The following is a 19,381-nucleotide window of genomic DNA, read 5'->3' as shown; positions in this document are numbered from 1 at the left end:
GTTCATACTCTAGTAACTATGGACAGAAGTCTGGATATGTTCATACTCTAGTAACTAGGAACAGAAGTCTGAATATGTTCATACTCTAGTAACTATGGACAGAAGTCTGGATATGTTCATACTCTAGTAACTAGGAACAGAAGTCTGAATATGTTCATACTCTAGTAACTATGGACAGAAGTCTGGATATGTTCATACTCTAGTAACTAGGAACAGAAGTCTGAATATGTTCATACTCTAGTAACTATGGACAGAAGTCTGGATATGTTCATACTCTAGTAACTATGGATAGAAGTCTGAATATGTTCATACTCTAGTAACTATGAACAGAAGTCTGGATATGTTCATACTCTAGTAACTATGGATAGAAGTCTGGATATGTTCATACTCTAGTAACTATGGACAGAAGTCTGGATATGTTCATACTCTAGTAACTAGGAACAGAAGTCTGAATATGTTCATACTCTGGTAACTATGGACAGAAGTCTGGATATGTTCATACTCTAGTAACTAGGAACAGAAGTCTGGATATGTTCATACTCTAGTAACTATGGACAGAAGTCTGGATATGTTCATACTCTAGTAAACAGGAACAGAAGTCTGGATATGTTCATACTCTAGTAACTATGGACAGAAGTCTGGATATGTTCATACTCTAGTAAACAGGAACAGAAGTCTGGATATGTTCATACTCTAGTAACTAGGAACAGAAGTAACTGCTGCAAGACATTGATTACTAGTTTTATTTATTGCACAAATTCCATAATATATTACATACAAGTACAAATTAGTTTAATTACTAAAAGCAGTATATAGAATCATATTAACATGAAATGAACTAAGTTTAAAAGCATTTCAGGATTTGTAGCAAATTTGACTACATTATTTGGCATACTAAAAAAAGCACAATTTGATGATACAAGATATTCAAATGAGCACTATGTTCCATGTTTACAGTCAAATACTTACACGAGAAAATGGCTATTACAAATTGTCAACATTTCGCGTTCACAAACACTTTTTTTCAAATATTAAGTTTGAAGTTAATGAATTTATGTAGGTTTTAGTAAGCATAACTTGTATTCCTCTGTAATACGTTTTTAACACCAGCACCCTGAACCAAACAAGACTACTATTACAGTCTTTGAGTTCAATTTTATACAAAAATTACATTCGCAAGCACAAAAGACACTTTTATAACAAGCACTGTGTCATTAAAAAAATGAAAAAAAAAATGATAGTTGTGGTCCATTATGTTTATTAGTTTTATTGAAATATAACAAATCACATTCTACTCAGCACAATTGATGACGTAAAAAGTACATTGTTGTCAGTATATTTCAATGAACAATGTATAAAACAAATTAATTAGTCACTAAACACCATGCTGACAACATTAGACATTTTGATGTTGACAGGAGGAATTATTTATGATGTAATATATATTTGTACACTATATTTATACATTCATTTTGTATCAGTACTGCTATTGTTATCTATTTATACATCCATTTTGTGTCCATACTACTCTATTGTTACATATCAATATATTGTATTGTAGTGGTATCCAGGCTACCATTGTACAATGATTCCCATACTAGCATTGTTCTTTATCTTTGTATCTATGGTTACTACTGTTGTGCATCTGTATCCATAGTTTCCAGTAAATGTGCTATTTCTCTTCTTTGCGTTGGTGTCATGTGTTGTGTAATGTGCACAATGGAATCCATGGCAACCTCTGGATTATCTTGTACCAAACTACATACAAAACAAAACGTATGTGATCATAAAAACTGAACTCACGTAAAAAACACCACTTTCTTTATCTGTTTGTTATCAAGACTTCATACATTTTAATCAGTGTTCATTATACAAGCACTGGTTTGTAAAGACTAAAGCCAATTTATTTAACGACAGCAGAAATCACACACTCAAGACATTAGTTTATTCATGTACACAAAGACACATAAGTCACATGTCAATGTTATGACACATGTGTTGATTCAATTATATAAATACTATACATGCATTGTCAAAGATTACAAAGAGAAAAACCAACAAAAGTAATTGTCCCACTTTGTATTCACTAATATTTGCCACTGTATTGCCATTATTCCACAGGGTGCCCACACTCGATCACAGGGTGCCCACACTCGACCACAGGGTGCCCACACTCGACCACAGGGTGCCCACACTCGACCACAGGGTGTCCACACTCGACCACAGGGTGTTTCCAGAGCATTTCAATGTACATACCTTCGTATCTGTTGTATAGCTCTATCTCTTTTCACACATTTCATATTATCTAAGTTAATAGATCTTCCAGTTTCTTGTTCTTCTTTCTCTTGGTCTAACAACCACTGCACTACAGCTTCATTGTTTTCCCATAGATATCCCTGTAGAAACAAACATTCAATACTTGAGAAGCTCATTGTTTTCTAAAAGATATCCCTGTAGAAAACAAAATACATTGAATACTTGAGAAGCTCATTGTTTTCTCATAGATATCCCTGTAGAAAACAAAAAACATTGAATACTTGAGAAGCTCATTGTTTTCTCATAGATATCTCTGTAGAAAACAAAACAACATTCAATACTTGAGAAGCTCATTGTTTTCCCATAGATATCCCTGTAGAAAACAAAATACATTGACAACTTGAGAAGCTCATTGTTTTCCCATAGATATCCCTGTAGAAAACAAAAAACATTCAATAATTGAGAAGCTCATTGTTTTCCCATAGATATCCCTGTAGAAAACAAAATACATTGAATACTTGAGAAGCTCATTGTTTTCCCATAGATATCCCTGTAGAAAACAAAATACATTGACAACTTGAGAAGCTCATTGTTTTCCCTATAGATATCCCTGTAGAAAACAAAAAACATTCAATAATTGAGAAGCTCATTGTTTTCCCATAGATATCCCTGTAGAAAACAAAAAAACATTGAATACTTGAGAAGCTCATTGTTTTCCCATAGATATCCCTGTAGAAAACAAAATACATTGACAACTTGAGAAGCTCATTGTTTTCCCTATAGATATCCCTGTAGAAATAAAATAACACTGAATACTTGAGAAGAATTACAACAAGCTAATAAAAACATGATAAATACAGGAAAGCCTAGAATGCATAGTCCTATTGAATATCATTTGGTTCAGTGATTGAATAAAGATTGAGATGTCAAGTTTACCAGCTTTTCTTGATTATGCCTAGGATGATTTAAGCTGAACTTGCTCTGAAAATCAAATATTTTTCTTAAATTAATTTGGTGACTTCTACTTACTTTGACAGTTCCTTGAGATTCAATAAACCATCTTCTTAACATTGAATTGATTGCACCTTCACTGAGTTCACTGATGGTAGAATCAAAATAATATAAATAAAAATCTCCAACAGTTTGATGTTGGAAATTATTTGCATTCAGCACCAATGTACTGTATAGTACAGTGTGGAAGTTATGCATTCAGTACCAATGTACTGTATAGTACAGTGTGGAAGTTATGCATTCAGCACTAATGTACTGTATAGTACAGTGTGGAAGTTATGCATTCAGCACCAATGTACTGTATAGTACAGTGTGGAAGTTATGCATTCAGCACCAATGTACTGTATAGTACAGTGTGGAAGTTATGCATTCAGCACCAATGTACTGTATAGTACAGTGTGGAAGTTATGCATTCAGCACCAATGTACTGTATAGTACAGTGTGGAAGTTATGCATTCAGCACCAATGTACTGTATAGTACAGTGTGGAAGTTATGCATTCAGCACCAATGTACTGTATAGTACAGTGTGGAAGTTATGCATTCAGCACCAATGTACTGTATAGTACAGTGTGGAAGTTATGCATTCAGCACCAATGTACTGTATAGTACAGTGTGGAAGTTATGCATTCAGCACCAATGTACTGTATAGTACAGTGTGGAAGTTATGCATTCAGCACCAATGTACTGTATAGTACAGTGTGGAAGTTATGCATTCAGCACCAATGTACTGTATAGTACAGTGTGGAAATTATTTGCATTCAGCACTAATGTACTGTATAGTACAGTGTGGAAGTTATGCATTCAGCACTAATGTACTGTATAGTACAGTGTGGAAGTTATGCATTCAGCACCAATGTACTGTATAGTACAGTGTGGAAGTTATGCATTCAGCACCAATGTACTGTATAGTACAGTGTGGAAGTTATGCATTCAGCACCAATGTACTGTATAGTACAGTGTGGAAGTTATGCATTCAGCACCAATGTACTGTATAGTACAGTGTGGAAGTTATGCATTCAGCACCAATGTACTGTATAGTACAGTGTGGAAATTATTTGCATTCAGCACTAATGTACTGTATAGTACAGTGTGGAAGTTATGCATTCAGCACTAATGTACTGTATAGTACAGTGTGGAAGTTATGCATTCAGCACCAATGTACTGTATAGTACAGTGTGGAAGTTATTTGCATTCAGCACCAATGTACTGTATAGTACAGTGTGGAAGTTATGCATTCAGCACCAATGTACTGTATAGTACAGTGTGGAAGTTATGCATTCAGCACCAATGTACTGTATAGTACAGTGTGGAAGTTATGCATTCAGCACTAATGTACTGTATAGTACAGTGTGGAAGTTATGCATTCAGCACCAATGTACTGTATAGTACAGTGTGGAAGTTATGCATTCAGCACCAATGTACTGTATAGTACAGTGTGGAAGTTATTTGCATTCAGCACTAATGTACTGTATAGTACAGTGTGGAAGTTATGCATTCAGCACCAATGTACTGTATAGTACAGTGTGGAAGTTATGCATTCAGCACCAATGTACTGTATAGTACAGTGTGGAAGTTATTTGCATTCAGCACTAATGTACTGTATAGTACAGTGTGGAAGTTATTTGCATTCAGCACTAATGTACTGTATAGTACAGTGTGGAAGTTATGCATTCAGCACCAATGTACTGTATAGTACAGTGTGGAAGTTATGCATTCAGCACCAATGTACTGTATAGTACAGTGTGGAAGTTATGCATTCAGCACTAATGTACTGTATAGTACAGTGTGGAAGTTATGCATTCAGCACCAATGTACTGTATAGTACAGTGTGGAAGTTATGCATTCAGCACCAATGTACTGTATAGTACAGTGTGGAAATTATTTGCATTCAGCACTAATGTACTGTATAGTACAGTGTGGAAGTTATGCATTCAGCACCAATGTACTGTATAGTACAGTGTGGAAGTTATGCATTCAGCACCAATGTACTGTATAGTACAGTGTGGAAGTTATGCATTCAGCACTAATGTACTGTATAGTACAGTGTGGAAGTTATGCATTCAGCACCAATGTACTGTATAGTACAGTGTGGAAGTTATGCATTCAGCACTAATGTACTGTATAGTACAGTGTGGAAGTTATTTGCATTCAGCACCAATGTACTGTATAGTACAGTGTGGAAGTTATGCATTCAGCACTAATGTACTGTATAGTACAGTGTGGAAGTTATGCATTCAGCACCAATGTACTGTATAGTACAGTGTGGAAGTTATGCATTCAGCACCAATGTACTGTATAGTACAGTGTGGAAGTTATGCATTCAGCACCAATGTACTGTATAGTACAGTGTGGAAGTTATGCATTCAGCACCAATGTACTGTATAGTACAGTGTGGAAGTTATGCATTCAGCACCAATGTACTGTATAGTACAGTGTGGAAGTTATGCATTCAGCACCAATGTACTGTATAGTACAGTGTGGAAGTTATGCATTCAGCACTAATGTACTGTATAGTACAGTGTGGAAGTTATGCATTCAGCACTAATGTACTGTATAGTACAGTGTGGAAGTTATGCATTCAGCACCAATGTACTGTATAGTACAGTGTGGAAGTTATGCATTCAGCACCAATGTACTGTATAGTACAGTGTGGAAGTTATGCATTCAGCACCAATGTACTGTATAGTACAGTGTGGAAGTTATGCATTCAGCACTAATGTACTGTATAGTACAGTGTGGAAGTTATGCATTCAGCACTAATGTACTGTATAGTACAGTGTGGAAATTATGCATTCAGCACCAATGTACTGTATAGTACAGTGTGGAAGTTATGCATTCAGCACCAATGTACTGTATAGTACAGTGTGGAAGTTATGCATTCAGCACCAATGTACTGTATATGTATAGTACAGTGTGGAAGTTATGCATTCAGCACCAATGTACTGTATAGTACAGTGTGGAAGTTATGCATTCAGCACCAATGTACTGTATAGTACAGTGTGGAAGTTATGCATTCAGCACTAATGTACTGTATAGTACAGTGTGGAAGTTATGCATTCAGCACTAATGTACTGTATAGTACAGTGTGGAAGTTATGCATTCAGCACTAATGTACTGTATAGTACAGTGTGGAAGTTATGCATTCAGCACTAATGTACTGTATAGTACAGTGTGGAAGTTATGCATTCAGCACCAATGTACTGTATAGTACAGTGTGGAAGTTATGCATTCAGCACCAATGTACTGTATAGTACAGTGTGGAAGTTATGCATTCAGCACCAATGTACTGTATAGTACAGTGTGGAAGTTATGCATTCAGCACCAATGTACTGTATAGTACAGTGTGGAAGTTATGCATTCAGCACCAATGTACTGTATAGTACAGTGTGGAAGTTATGCATTCAGCACTAATGTACTGTATAGTACAGTGTGGAAGTTATGCATTCAGCACCAATGTACTGTATAGTACAGTGTGGAAGTTATGCATTCAGCACCAATGTACTGTATAGTACAGTGTGGAAGTTATGCATTCAGCACCAATGTACTGTATAGTACAGTGTGGAAGTTATGCATTCAGCACCAATGTACTGTATAGTACAGTGTGGAAGTTATGCATTCAGCACCAATGTACTGTATAGTACAGTGTGGAAGTTATGCATTCAGCACCAATGTACTGTATAGTACAGTGTGGAAGTTATGCATTCAGCACCAATGTACTGTATAGTACAGTGTGGAAGTTATGCATTCAGCACCAATGTACTGTATAGTACAGTGTGGAAGTTATGCATTCAGCACCAATGTACTGTATAGTACAGTGTGGAAGTTATGCATTCAGCACCAATGTACTGTATAGTACAGTGTGGAAGTTATGCATTCAGCACTAATGTACTGTATAGTACAGTGTGGAAGTTATGCATTCAGCACTAATGTACTGTATAGTACAGTGTGGAAGTTATGCATTCAGCACCAATGTACTGTATAGTACAGTGTGGAAGTTATGCATTCAGCACCAATGTACTGTATAGTACAGTGTGGAAGTTATGCATTCAGCACCAATGTACTGTATAGTACAGTGTGGAAGTTATGCATTCAGCACCAATGTACTGTATAGTACAGTGTGGAAGTTATGCATTCAATACATAGACATCTGAATACTGATACCTGTCAGTCAATATTGTTTAACATTCAATAACATGTACACAAATCTTATTTATTACATTACTATAATACAGTTACCATTTATTACATTACATTACAGTTACAATTTATTACATTTCAGTTACTATTTATTATGGCATAGTTACCATTTATTACATTACATTACAGTTACAATTTATTACATTTCAGTTACCATATATTACATGAGTTATTATTTATTACGGCATAGTTACCATTTATTACATTACAGTTACAATTTATTGCACTACAGTTACAAGTTATTACACTACAGTTATTATTTATTACAATACAGTTACCATTTAATATGCTAGTTACTATTTATTACAATACAGTTACCATTTAATATGCTAGTTACTATTTATTACAATACAGTTACCATTTAATACGCTAGTTACTATTTATTACAATACAGTTACCATTTAATACGCTAGTTACTATTTATTACAATACAGTTACCATTTAATATGCTAGTTACTATTCATTACAGCATAGTTACCATTTATTATACAGTAATTATTATTCACCTGTTAGCAGCAGTAATTCTTGATTTCACACTGTCTTCCAACAAAAGTCGACGTAATCTCCAGTAGAAAAATTTACGAGATGACTTCCACTTCAAAACATCCTAAATTAAAAATCAATAAATTAACAACATTGTATTGTACAATACAATTTCATAATTCCTATCATGCTTCACTGAAATATGAAAATTGCACTTCTTTTTGAAAGTCAAACAATAAGAAATTAACTTTTAATAACATCCCACATACATTTACATAATAAAAAATAGAGTAGAACTTACTGATATAACTCCTTTCTCTACCATTCTGACAGCAGTATCATGTAAATCAGCAAACATTACAGCTACTGTATGGTAGATAGGAAGTAACTGGTCCTCTCGTTTTTTCAGTTTTTTTTCAATCTCTACAGAGAAAGCATACGTACATATGATATGCAAATTATCCACTTACTATGCATAAATACTAATTGAACAACCTATTCAGTCAGTTACTATATGAAACAAACAACTCATAATGCAGCATTTAAATATTGCACACTATGATATGCAAATTAGCCACTTAATATGCATAAATACAAATTGTACAAACTATTCAGTCAGTTACTATATGAAACAAGCAACTCATGCAGCATTTAAATATTGCACACTATGATATGCAAATTACCCACTTAATATGCATAAATACAAATTGTACAACCTATTCAGTTAGTTACTATATGAAACAAACAAGTCATAATGAAGAATTTAAATATTGCACACCATGATATGCAAATTACCCACTTAATATGCATAAATAATAATTGTACAAGCTATTCAGTCAGTTACTATATGAAACAAACAAGTCATAATGCAGCATTTAAATATTGCACACTATGATATGCAAATTACCCACTTAATATGCATAAATACAAATTGTACAACCTATTCAGTTAGTTACTATATGAAACAAACAAGTCATAATGAAGAATTTAAATATTGCACACCATGATATGCAAATTACCCACTTAATATGCATAAATAATAATTGTACAACCTATTCAGTCAGTTACTATATGAAACAAGCAACTCATGCAGCATTTAAATATTGCACACTATGCTATGCAAATTACCAATTTAATATGCATAAATACTAATTGTACAAACTATTCAGTCAGTTACTATATGAAACAAACAAGTCATAATGCAGCATTGAAATATTGCACACTATGCTATGCAAATTAGCCACTTAATATGCATAAATACAAACTGTACAAACTATTCAGTCAGTTACTATATGAAACAAGCAACTCATGCAGCATTTAAATATTGCACACTATGATATGCAAATTACCCACTTAATATGCATAAATACAAATTGTACAACCTATTCAGTCAGTTACTATATGAAACAAACAAGTCATAATGCAGCATTTAAATACTGCAGACTATGATATGCAAAGTAACCAACTTAATATGCATAATTAATAATTGTACAACCAGTTCAGTCAGTCACTGTATGAAAGACAATGCAGCATTTAAATACTGTACACAGTGGTCAGTAAATATTTATTATTTAAAAATATTATTCAGATTTGACTTGCGACCAACCTGTTTTCTTTTCTGGTGTCAATTCAGGCTGAGATAACTCCTCTATCAATTTTATTGTCACATTATCCAATCTTCTCATCGTGGTTACCAGGTCTTTTCTTTTATATTTTATTTCCACTGTTCCCTCCGGTTCTAACACCCCACCCCTGTCAAAGACAATTCACAAACTTAATGCCCATGCTTGACTCGGCAGCCCCCACCAAGTTTAAGTTGAGCCCAAATTATAAGTCAATTAATGTAACTTTTGATCATTTTACTTATTCTGAATAGATAAATTCTAACAGGTAAACAGGTAAACGTAAACTACACTTTGACAATGACTTTCAACAGTGAATGATGTTAAATACAGTACAACACAGTATCATTATGATTGGTTGGTAACAGACATTATCCATCAGGTGAGAGAAAGTTTTGACAGTCAAAGCTTGTAACAAAACTTGGTGGAAATTTTATTAAGAGTTTGTGTATGATTAAAAATCTTGGACAGTAAAGACAATGAAGACTGTTTTCCCAAATAATTTTTTACACAAGGAATTCTGATAGAAACGTAATATAACCCAAAACTGGAACATGTTGAATGAAAATTGTCATTTTGAAAATTTGTTTCAGGTGCTCGACTAAACAGCCATCTATTGAAATTTGAGCAAAACTGTATACATTTAATAAAAACAAAATGGCTGCCAGTCGGCCATCTTGAGTTGAATCACTAAACCACTGCATGTGCATATGTCCCACATAAAGTACTAAGACCAGAGGGTTCAGAAATATGACTTCAGATGGATGGACTGACAAAGAACAAATTATAAGTCCCTGTTTTTGAATTTTGTTCAAAAGAAAACTACCGTAAATATAAATGAAGTACAACATATTATATATACATGTAGTACTTCATATCAACATTACCTGGAATCTTGATCTGCATACATTTCCATTCTCATAGGGTTAATTGTGGGATCAATAACGACCCAGGAACCTCCCCGTAGCTCAGCATTTGGCGGTATATAGATCAACACAGGTTGTTTATATTCAGAGAAACCATCCACGATATACGACCCATACTTTAATACTTGTTCATACATATCTAGGTATATAAATCAACACAGGTTGTTTATATTCAGAGAAACCATCCACGATATACGACCCATACTTTAATACTTGTTCATACATATCTAGGTATATAAATCAACACAGGTTGTTTATATTCAGAGAAACCATCCACGATATACGACCCTTACTTTAATACTTGTTCATACATATCTGGGTATATAAATCAACACAGGTTGTTTATATTCAGAGAAACCATCCACAATATACGACCCTTACTTTAATACTTGTTCATACATATCTAGGTATATAGATCAACACAAGTTGTTTATATTCAGAGAAACCATCCACGATATACGACCCATACTTTAATACTTGTTCATACATATCTAGGTATATAGATCAACACAGGTTGTTTATATTCAGAGAAACCATCCACGATATACGACCCATACTTTAATACTTGTTCATACATATCTAGGTATATAGATCAACACAGGTTGTTTATATTCAGAGAAACCATCCACGATATACGACCCATACTTTAATACTTGTTCATACATATCTAGGTATATAAATCAACACAGGTTGTTTATATTCAGAGAAACCATCCACGATATACGACCCTTACTTTAATACTTGTTCATACATATCTAGGTATATAAATCAACACAGGTTGTTTATATTCAGAGAAACCATCCACGATATACAACCCTTACTTTAATACTTGTTCATACATATCTGGGTATATAGATCAACACAAGTTGTTTATATTCAGAGAAACCATCCACGATATACAACCCATAATTTAATACTTGTTCATACATATCTAGGTATATAGATCAACACAGGTTGTTTATATTCAGAGAAACCATCCACGATATACGACCCTTACTTTAATACTTGTTCATACATATCTGGGTATATACATCAACACAGGTTGTTTATATTCAGAGAAACCATCCATGATATACGACCCGTACTTTAATACTTGTTCATACATATCTGGGTATATAAATCAACACAGGTTGTTTATATTCAGAGAAACCATCCACGATATACGACCCTTACTTTAATACTTGTTCATACATATCTGGGTATATAGATCAACACAGGTTGTTTATATTCAGAGAAACCATCCACGATATACGACCCATACTTTAATACTTGTTCATACATATCTAGGTATATAAATCAACACAGGTTGTTTATATTCAGAGAAACCATTCACGATATACGACCCATACTTTAATACTTGTTCATACATATCTGGGTATATAGATCAACACAGATTGTTTATATTCAGAGAAACCATCCACGATATACGACCCTTACTTTAATACTTGTTCATACATATCTAAGTATATAAATCAACACAGGTTGTTTATATTCAGAGAAACCATACACGATATACGACCCTTACTTTAATACTTGTTCATACATATCTGGGTATATAAATCAACACAGGTTGTTTATATTCAGAGAAACCATCCACGATATACGACCCTTACTTTAATACTTGTTCATACATATCTAGGTATATAGATCAACACAGGTTGTTTATATTCAGAGAAACCATCCACGATATACGACCCTTACTTTAATACTTGTTCATACATATCTGGGTATATAAATCAACACAGGTTGTTTATATTCAGAGAAACCATCCATGATATAAGACCCATACTTTAATACTTGTTCATACATATCTAGGTATATAAATCAACACAGGTTGTTTATATTCAGAGAAACCATCCACGATATACGACCCTTACTTTAATACTTGTTCATACATATCTAGGTATATAAATCAACACAGGTTGTTTATATTCAGAGAAACCATCCACGATATACGACCCTTACTTTAATACTTGTTCATACATATCTGGGTATATAAATCAACACAGGTTGTTTATATTCAGAGAAACCATCCACGATATACGACCCTTACTTTAATACTTGTTCATACATATCTGGGTATATAGATCAACACAGGTTGTTTATATTCAGAGAAACCATCCATGATATGAGACCCATACTTTAATATTTGTTCATACATATCTAGGTATATACATCAACACAGGTTGTTAATATTCAGAGAAACCATCCACGATATACGACCCTTACTTTAATACTTGTTCATACATATCTGGGTATATAAATCAACACAGGTTGTTTATATTCAGAGAAACCATCCATGATATAAGACCCATACTTTAATACTTGTTCATACATATCTGGGTATATAAATCAACACAGGTTGTTTATATTCAGAGAAACCATCCACGATATACGACCCTTACTTTAATACTTGTTCATACATATCTGGGTATATAGATCAACACAAGTTGTTTATATTCAGAGAAACCATCCACGATATACGACCCATACTTTAATACTTGTTCATACATATCTAGGTATATACATCAACACAAGTTGTTTATATTCAGAGAAACCATCCACGATATACGACCCTTACTTTAATACTTGTTCATACATATCTGGGTATATAGATCAACACAAGTTGTTTATATTCAGAGAAACCATCCACGATATACAACCCATAATTTAATACTTGTTCATACATATCTAGGTATATAGATCAACACAAGTTGTTTATATTCAGAGAAACCATCCACGATATACGACCCTTACTTTAATACTTGTTCATACATATCTGGGTATATACATCAACACAGGTTGTTTATATTCAGAGAAACCATCCATGATATACGACCCGTACTTTAATACTTGTTCATACATATCTGGGTATATAAATCAACACAGGTTGTTTATATTCAGAGAAACCATCCACGATATACGACCCTTACTTTAATACTTGTTCATACATATCTGGGTATATAGATCAACACAGGTTGTTTATATTCAGAGAAACCATCCACGATATACGACCCATACTTTAATACTTGTTCATACATATCTAGGTATATAAATCAACACAGGTTGTTTATATTCAGAGAAACCATTCACGATATACGACCCATACTTTAATACTTGTTCATACATATCTGGGTATATAGATCAACACAGGTTGTTTATATTCAGAGAAACCATCCACGATATACGACCCTTACTTTAATACTTGTTCATACATATCTAAGTATATAAATCAACACAGGTTGTTTATATTCAGAGAAACCATACACGATATACGACCCTTACTTTAATACTTGTTCATACATATCTGGGTATATAAATCAACACAGGTTGTTTATATTCAGAGAAACCATCCACGATATACGACCCTTACTTTAATACTTGTTCATACATATCTAGGTATATAGATCAACACAGGTTGTTTATATTCAGAGAAACCATCCACGATATACGACCCTTACTTTAATACTTGTTCATACATATCTGGGTATATAAATCAACACAGGTTGTTTATATTCAGAGAAACCATCCATGATATAAGACCCATACTTTAATACTTGTTCATACATATCTAGGTATATAAATCAACACAGGTTGTTTATATTCAGAGAAACCATCCACGATATACGACCCTTACTTTAATACTTGTTCATACATATCTAGGTATATAAATGAACACAGGTTGTTTATATTCAGAGAAACCATCCACGATATACGACCCATACTTTAATACTTGTTCATACATATCTAGGTATATACATCAACACAGGTTGTTTATATTCAGAGAAACCATACACGATATATGACGCATACTTTAATACTTGTTCATACATATCTGGGTATATAGATCAACACAACTTGTTTATATTCAGAGAAACCATCCACGATATACGACCCATGCTTTAATACTTGTTCATACATATCTAGGTATATACATCAACACAGGTTGTTTATATTCAGAGAAACCATCCACGATATACGACCCTTACTTTAATATTTGTTCATACATATCTAGGTATATACATCAACACAGGTTGTTTATATTCAGAGAAACCATCCACGATATACGACCCTTACTTTAATACTTGTTCATACATACATGGATCTAGGTATATAAATCAACACAGGTTGTTTATATTCAGAGAAACCATCCACGATATACGACCCTTACTTTAATACTTGTTCATACATATCTAGGTATATAAATCAACACAGGTTGTTTATATTCAGAGAAACCATCCACGATATACGACCCATACTTTAATACTTGTTCATACATATCTAGGTATATACATCAACACAGGTTGTTCATATTCAGAGAAACCATCCACGATATATGACCCATACTTTAATACTTGTTCATACATATCTGGGTATATAAATCAACGCAGGTTGTTTATATTCAGAGAAACCATCCACGATATACGACCCTTACTTTAATACTTGTTCATACATACATGGATCTAGGTATATAAATCAACACAGGTTGTTTATATTCAGAGAAACCATCCACGATATACGACCCTTACTTTAATACTTGTTCATACATATCTAGGTATATAAATCAACACAGGTTGTTTATATTCAGAGAAACCATCCACGATATACGACCCATACTTTAATACTTGTTCATACATATCTAGGTATATAGATCAACACAGGTTGTTCATATTCAGAGAAACCATCCACGATATATGACCCATACTTTAATACTTGTTCATACATATCTGGGTATATAAATCAACACAGGTTGTTTATATTCAGAGAAACCATCCACGATATACGACCCTTACTTTAATACTTGTTCATACATATCTGGGTTTATACATCAACACAAGTTGTTTATATTCAGAGAAACCATCCACGATATACGACCCTTACTTTAATACTTGTTCATACATATCTAGGTATATAAATCAACACAGGTTGTTTATATTCAGAGAAACCATCCACGATATATGACCCATACTTTAATACTTGTTCATACATATCTGAGTATATAAATCAACACAGGTTGTTTATATTCAGAGAAACCATCCACGATATACGACCCTTACTTTAATACTTGTTCATACATATCTAGGTATATAGATCAACACAGGTTGTTTATATTCAGAGAAACCATCCACGATATACGACCCTTACTTTAATACTTGTTCATACATATCTGGGTATATAAATCAACACAGGTTGTTTATATTCAGAGAAACCATCCATGATATAAGACCCATACTTTAATACTTGTTCATACATATCTAGGTATATAAATCAACACAGGTTGTTTATATTCAGAGAAACCATCCACGATATACGACCCTTACTTTAATACTTGTTCATACATATCTAGGTATATAAATGAACACAGGTTGTTTATATTCAGAGAAACCATCCACGATATACGACCCATACTTTAATACTTGTTCATACATATCTAGGTATATACATCAACACAGGTTGTTTATATTCAGAGAAACCATACACGATATATGACGCATACTTTAATACTTGTTCATACATATCTGGGTATATAGATCAACACAACTTGTTTATATTCAGAGAAACCATCCACGATATACGACCCATGCTTTAATACTTGTTCATACATATCTAGGTATATACATCAACACAGGTTGTTTATATTCAGAGAAACCATCCACGATATACGACCCTTACTTTAATATTTGTTCATACATATCTAGGTATATACATCAACACAGGTTGTTTATATTCAGAGAAACCATCCACGATATACGACCCTTACTTTAATACTTGTTCATACATACATGGATCTAGGTATATAAATCAACACAGGTTGTTTATATTCAGAGAAACCATCCACGATATACGACCCTTACTTTAATACTTGTTCATACATATCTAGGTATATAAATCAACACAGGTTGTTTATATTCAGAGAAACCATCCACGATATACGACCCATACTTTAATACTTGTTCATACATATCTAGGTATATACATCAACACAGGTTGTTCATATTCAGAGAAACCATCCACGATATATGACCCATACTTTAATACTTGTTCATACATATCTGGGTATATAAATCAACGCAGGTTGTTTATATTCAGAGAAACCATCCACGATATACGACCCTTACTTTAATACTTGTTCATACATACATGGATCTAGGTATATAAATCAACACAGGTTGTTTATATTCAGAGAAACCATCCACGATATACGACCCTTACTTTAATACTTGTTCATACATATCTAGGTATATAAATCAACACAGGTTGTTTATATTCAGAGAAACCATCCACGATATACGACCCATACTTTAATACTTGTTCATACATATCTAGGTATATAGATCAACACAGGTTGTTCATATTCAGAGAAACCATCCACGATATATGACCCATACTTTAATACTTGTTCATACATATCTGGGTATATAAATCAACACAGGTTGTTTATATTCAGAGAAACCATCCACGATATACGACCCTTACTTTAATACTTGTTCATACATATCTGGGTTTATACATCAACACAAGTTGTTTATATTCAGAGAAACCATCCACGATATACGACCCTTACTTTAATACTTGTTCATACATATCTAGGTATATAAATCAACACAGGTTGTTTATATTCAGAGAAACCATCCACGATATATGACCCATACTTTAATACTTGTTCATACATATCTGAGTATATAAATCAACACAGGTTGTTTATATTCAGAGAAACCATCCACGATATACGACCCATACTTTAATACTTGTTCATACATATCTGGGTATATAAATCAACACAGGTTGTTTATATTCAGAGAAACCATCCACGATATACGACCCATACTTTAATACTTGTTCATACATATCTAGGTATATAGATCAACACAGGTTGTTTATATTCAGAGAAACCATCCACGATATACGACCCTTACTTTAATACTTGTTCATACATATCTGGGTATATAAATCAACACAGGTTGTTTATATTCAGAGAAACCATTCACGATATACGACCCTTACTTTAATACTTGTTCATACATATCTAGGTATATAAATCAACACAGGTTGTTTATATTCAGAGAAACCATCCACGATATACGACCCTTACTTTAATACTTGTTCATACATATCTAGGTATATAGATCAACACAGGTTGTTTATATTCAGAGAAACCATCCACGATATACAACCCTTACTTTAATACTTGTTCATACATATCTGGGTATATAAATCAACACAAGTTGTTTATATTCAGAGAAACCATCCACAATATACGACCCTTACTTAAATACTTGTTCATACATATCTGGGTATATAGATCAACACAGGTTGTTTATATTCAGAGAAACCATCCATGATATACGACCCTTACTTTAATACTTGTTCATACATATCTAGGTATATAGATCAACACAAGTTGTTTATATTCAGAGAAACCATGCATGATATACGACCCATACTTTAATACTTGTTCATACATATCTGGGTATATACATCAACACAGGTTGTTTATATTCAGAGAAACCATCCACGATATACGACCCATACTTTAATACTTGTTCATACATATCTGGGTATATAGATCAACACAAGTTGTTTATATTCAGAGAAACCATCCACGATATACGACCCTTACTTTAATACTTGTTCATACATATCTGGGTATATAGATCAACACAAGTTGTTTATATTCAGAGAAACCATCCACGATATACGACCCATACTTTAATACTTGTTCATACATATCTAGGTATATAAATCAACACAGGTTGTTTATATTCAGAGAAACCATCCATGATATAAGACCCATACTTTAATACTTGTTCATACATATCTGGGTATATAAATCAACACAAGTTGTTTACATTCAGAGAAACCATCCACGATATACAACCCTTACTTTAATACTTGTTCATACATATCTGGGTATATAAATCAACACAAGTTGTTTATATTCAGAGAAACCATCCACGATATACGACCCATACTTTAATACTTGTTCATACATATCTGGGTATATAAATCAACACAGGTTGTTTATATTCAGAGAAACCATCCACGATATACGACCCATACTTTAATACTTGTTCATACATATCTGGGTATATAGATCAACACAAGTTGTTTATATTCAGAGAAACCATCCACGATATACGACCCATACTTTAATACTTGTTCATACATATCTGGGTATATAAATCAACACAGGTTGTTTATATTCAGAGGAACCATCCATGATATAAGACCCATACTTTAATATTTGTTCATACATATCTGGGTATATAGATCAACACAAGTTGTTTATATTCAGAGAAACCATCCACGATATACGACCCATACTTTAATACTTGTTCATACATACATATCTGGGTATATAGATCAACACAAGTTGTTTATATTCAGAGAAACCATCCACGATATACGACCCATACTTTAATACTTGTTCATACATATCTGGGTATATAGATCAACACAAGTTGTTTATATTCAGAGAAACCATCCACGATATACGACCCATACTTTAATACTTGTTCATACATATCTGGGTATATAGATCAACACAAGTTGTTTATATTCAGAGAAACCATCCACGATATACGACCCATACTTTAATACTTGTTCATACATATCTGGGTATATAGATCAACACAAGTTGTTTATATTCAGAGAAACCATCCACAATATACAACCCATACTTTAATACTTGTTCATACATATCTGGGTATATAGATCAACACAGGTTGTTTATATTCAGAGAAACCATCCACGATATACAACCCATACTTTAATACTTGTTCATACATATCTGGGTATATAGATCAACACAAGTTGTTTATATTCAGAGAAACCATTCACGATATACGACCCATACTTTAATCCTTGTTCATACATATCTGGGT

At 33.3% G+C, this 19,381-nt stretch overlaps 1 protein-coding gene across 4 annotated transcripts in view; it reads right to left on the bottom strand.

Annotated features, from left to right (window-relative positions):
• Positions 1-729: 729 nt before the first annotated feature.
• Positions 730-19,381, bottom strand: part of LOC100370432 (acetyl-CoA carboxylase-like) — a 111,417-nt gene continuing 92,765 nt past the window's right edge. For 3 of the 4 annotated variants that reach the window (XM_085506618.1, XM_085506620.1, XM_085506619.1), the window contains one exon: positions 19,160-19,287. In XM_085506618.1, coding sequence (XP_085362744.1) covers positions 19,190-19,287 — 98 coding nt within the window. In that variant the 3' untranslated portion in view covers positions 19,160-19,189. Of the gene's footprint in view, positions 1,759-2,256; positions 2,397-3,285; positions 3,356-7,971; positions 8,073-8,249; positions 8,372-9,554; positions 9,701-10,457; positions 10,636-19,159; positions 19,288-19,381 lie in introns of those variants that run through there. The other variant, XM_085506621.1, reaches the window with a different exon arrangement.

This window comes from Saccoglossus kowalevskii, chromosome 12 (assembly GCF_978046115.1).
Source record: "Saccoglossus kowalevskii chromosome 12, keSacKowa6.1, whole genome shotgun sequence".
NCBI classification, from domain to species: Eukaryota; Metazoa; Hemichordata; class Enteropneusta; family Harrimaniidae; genus Saccoglossus; species Saccoglossus kowalevskii.
Note: the sequence above shows the minus strand (reverse complement) of the source record. Positions and strands in the feature narration are given on the sequence as shown.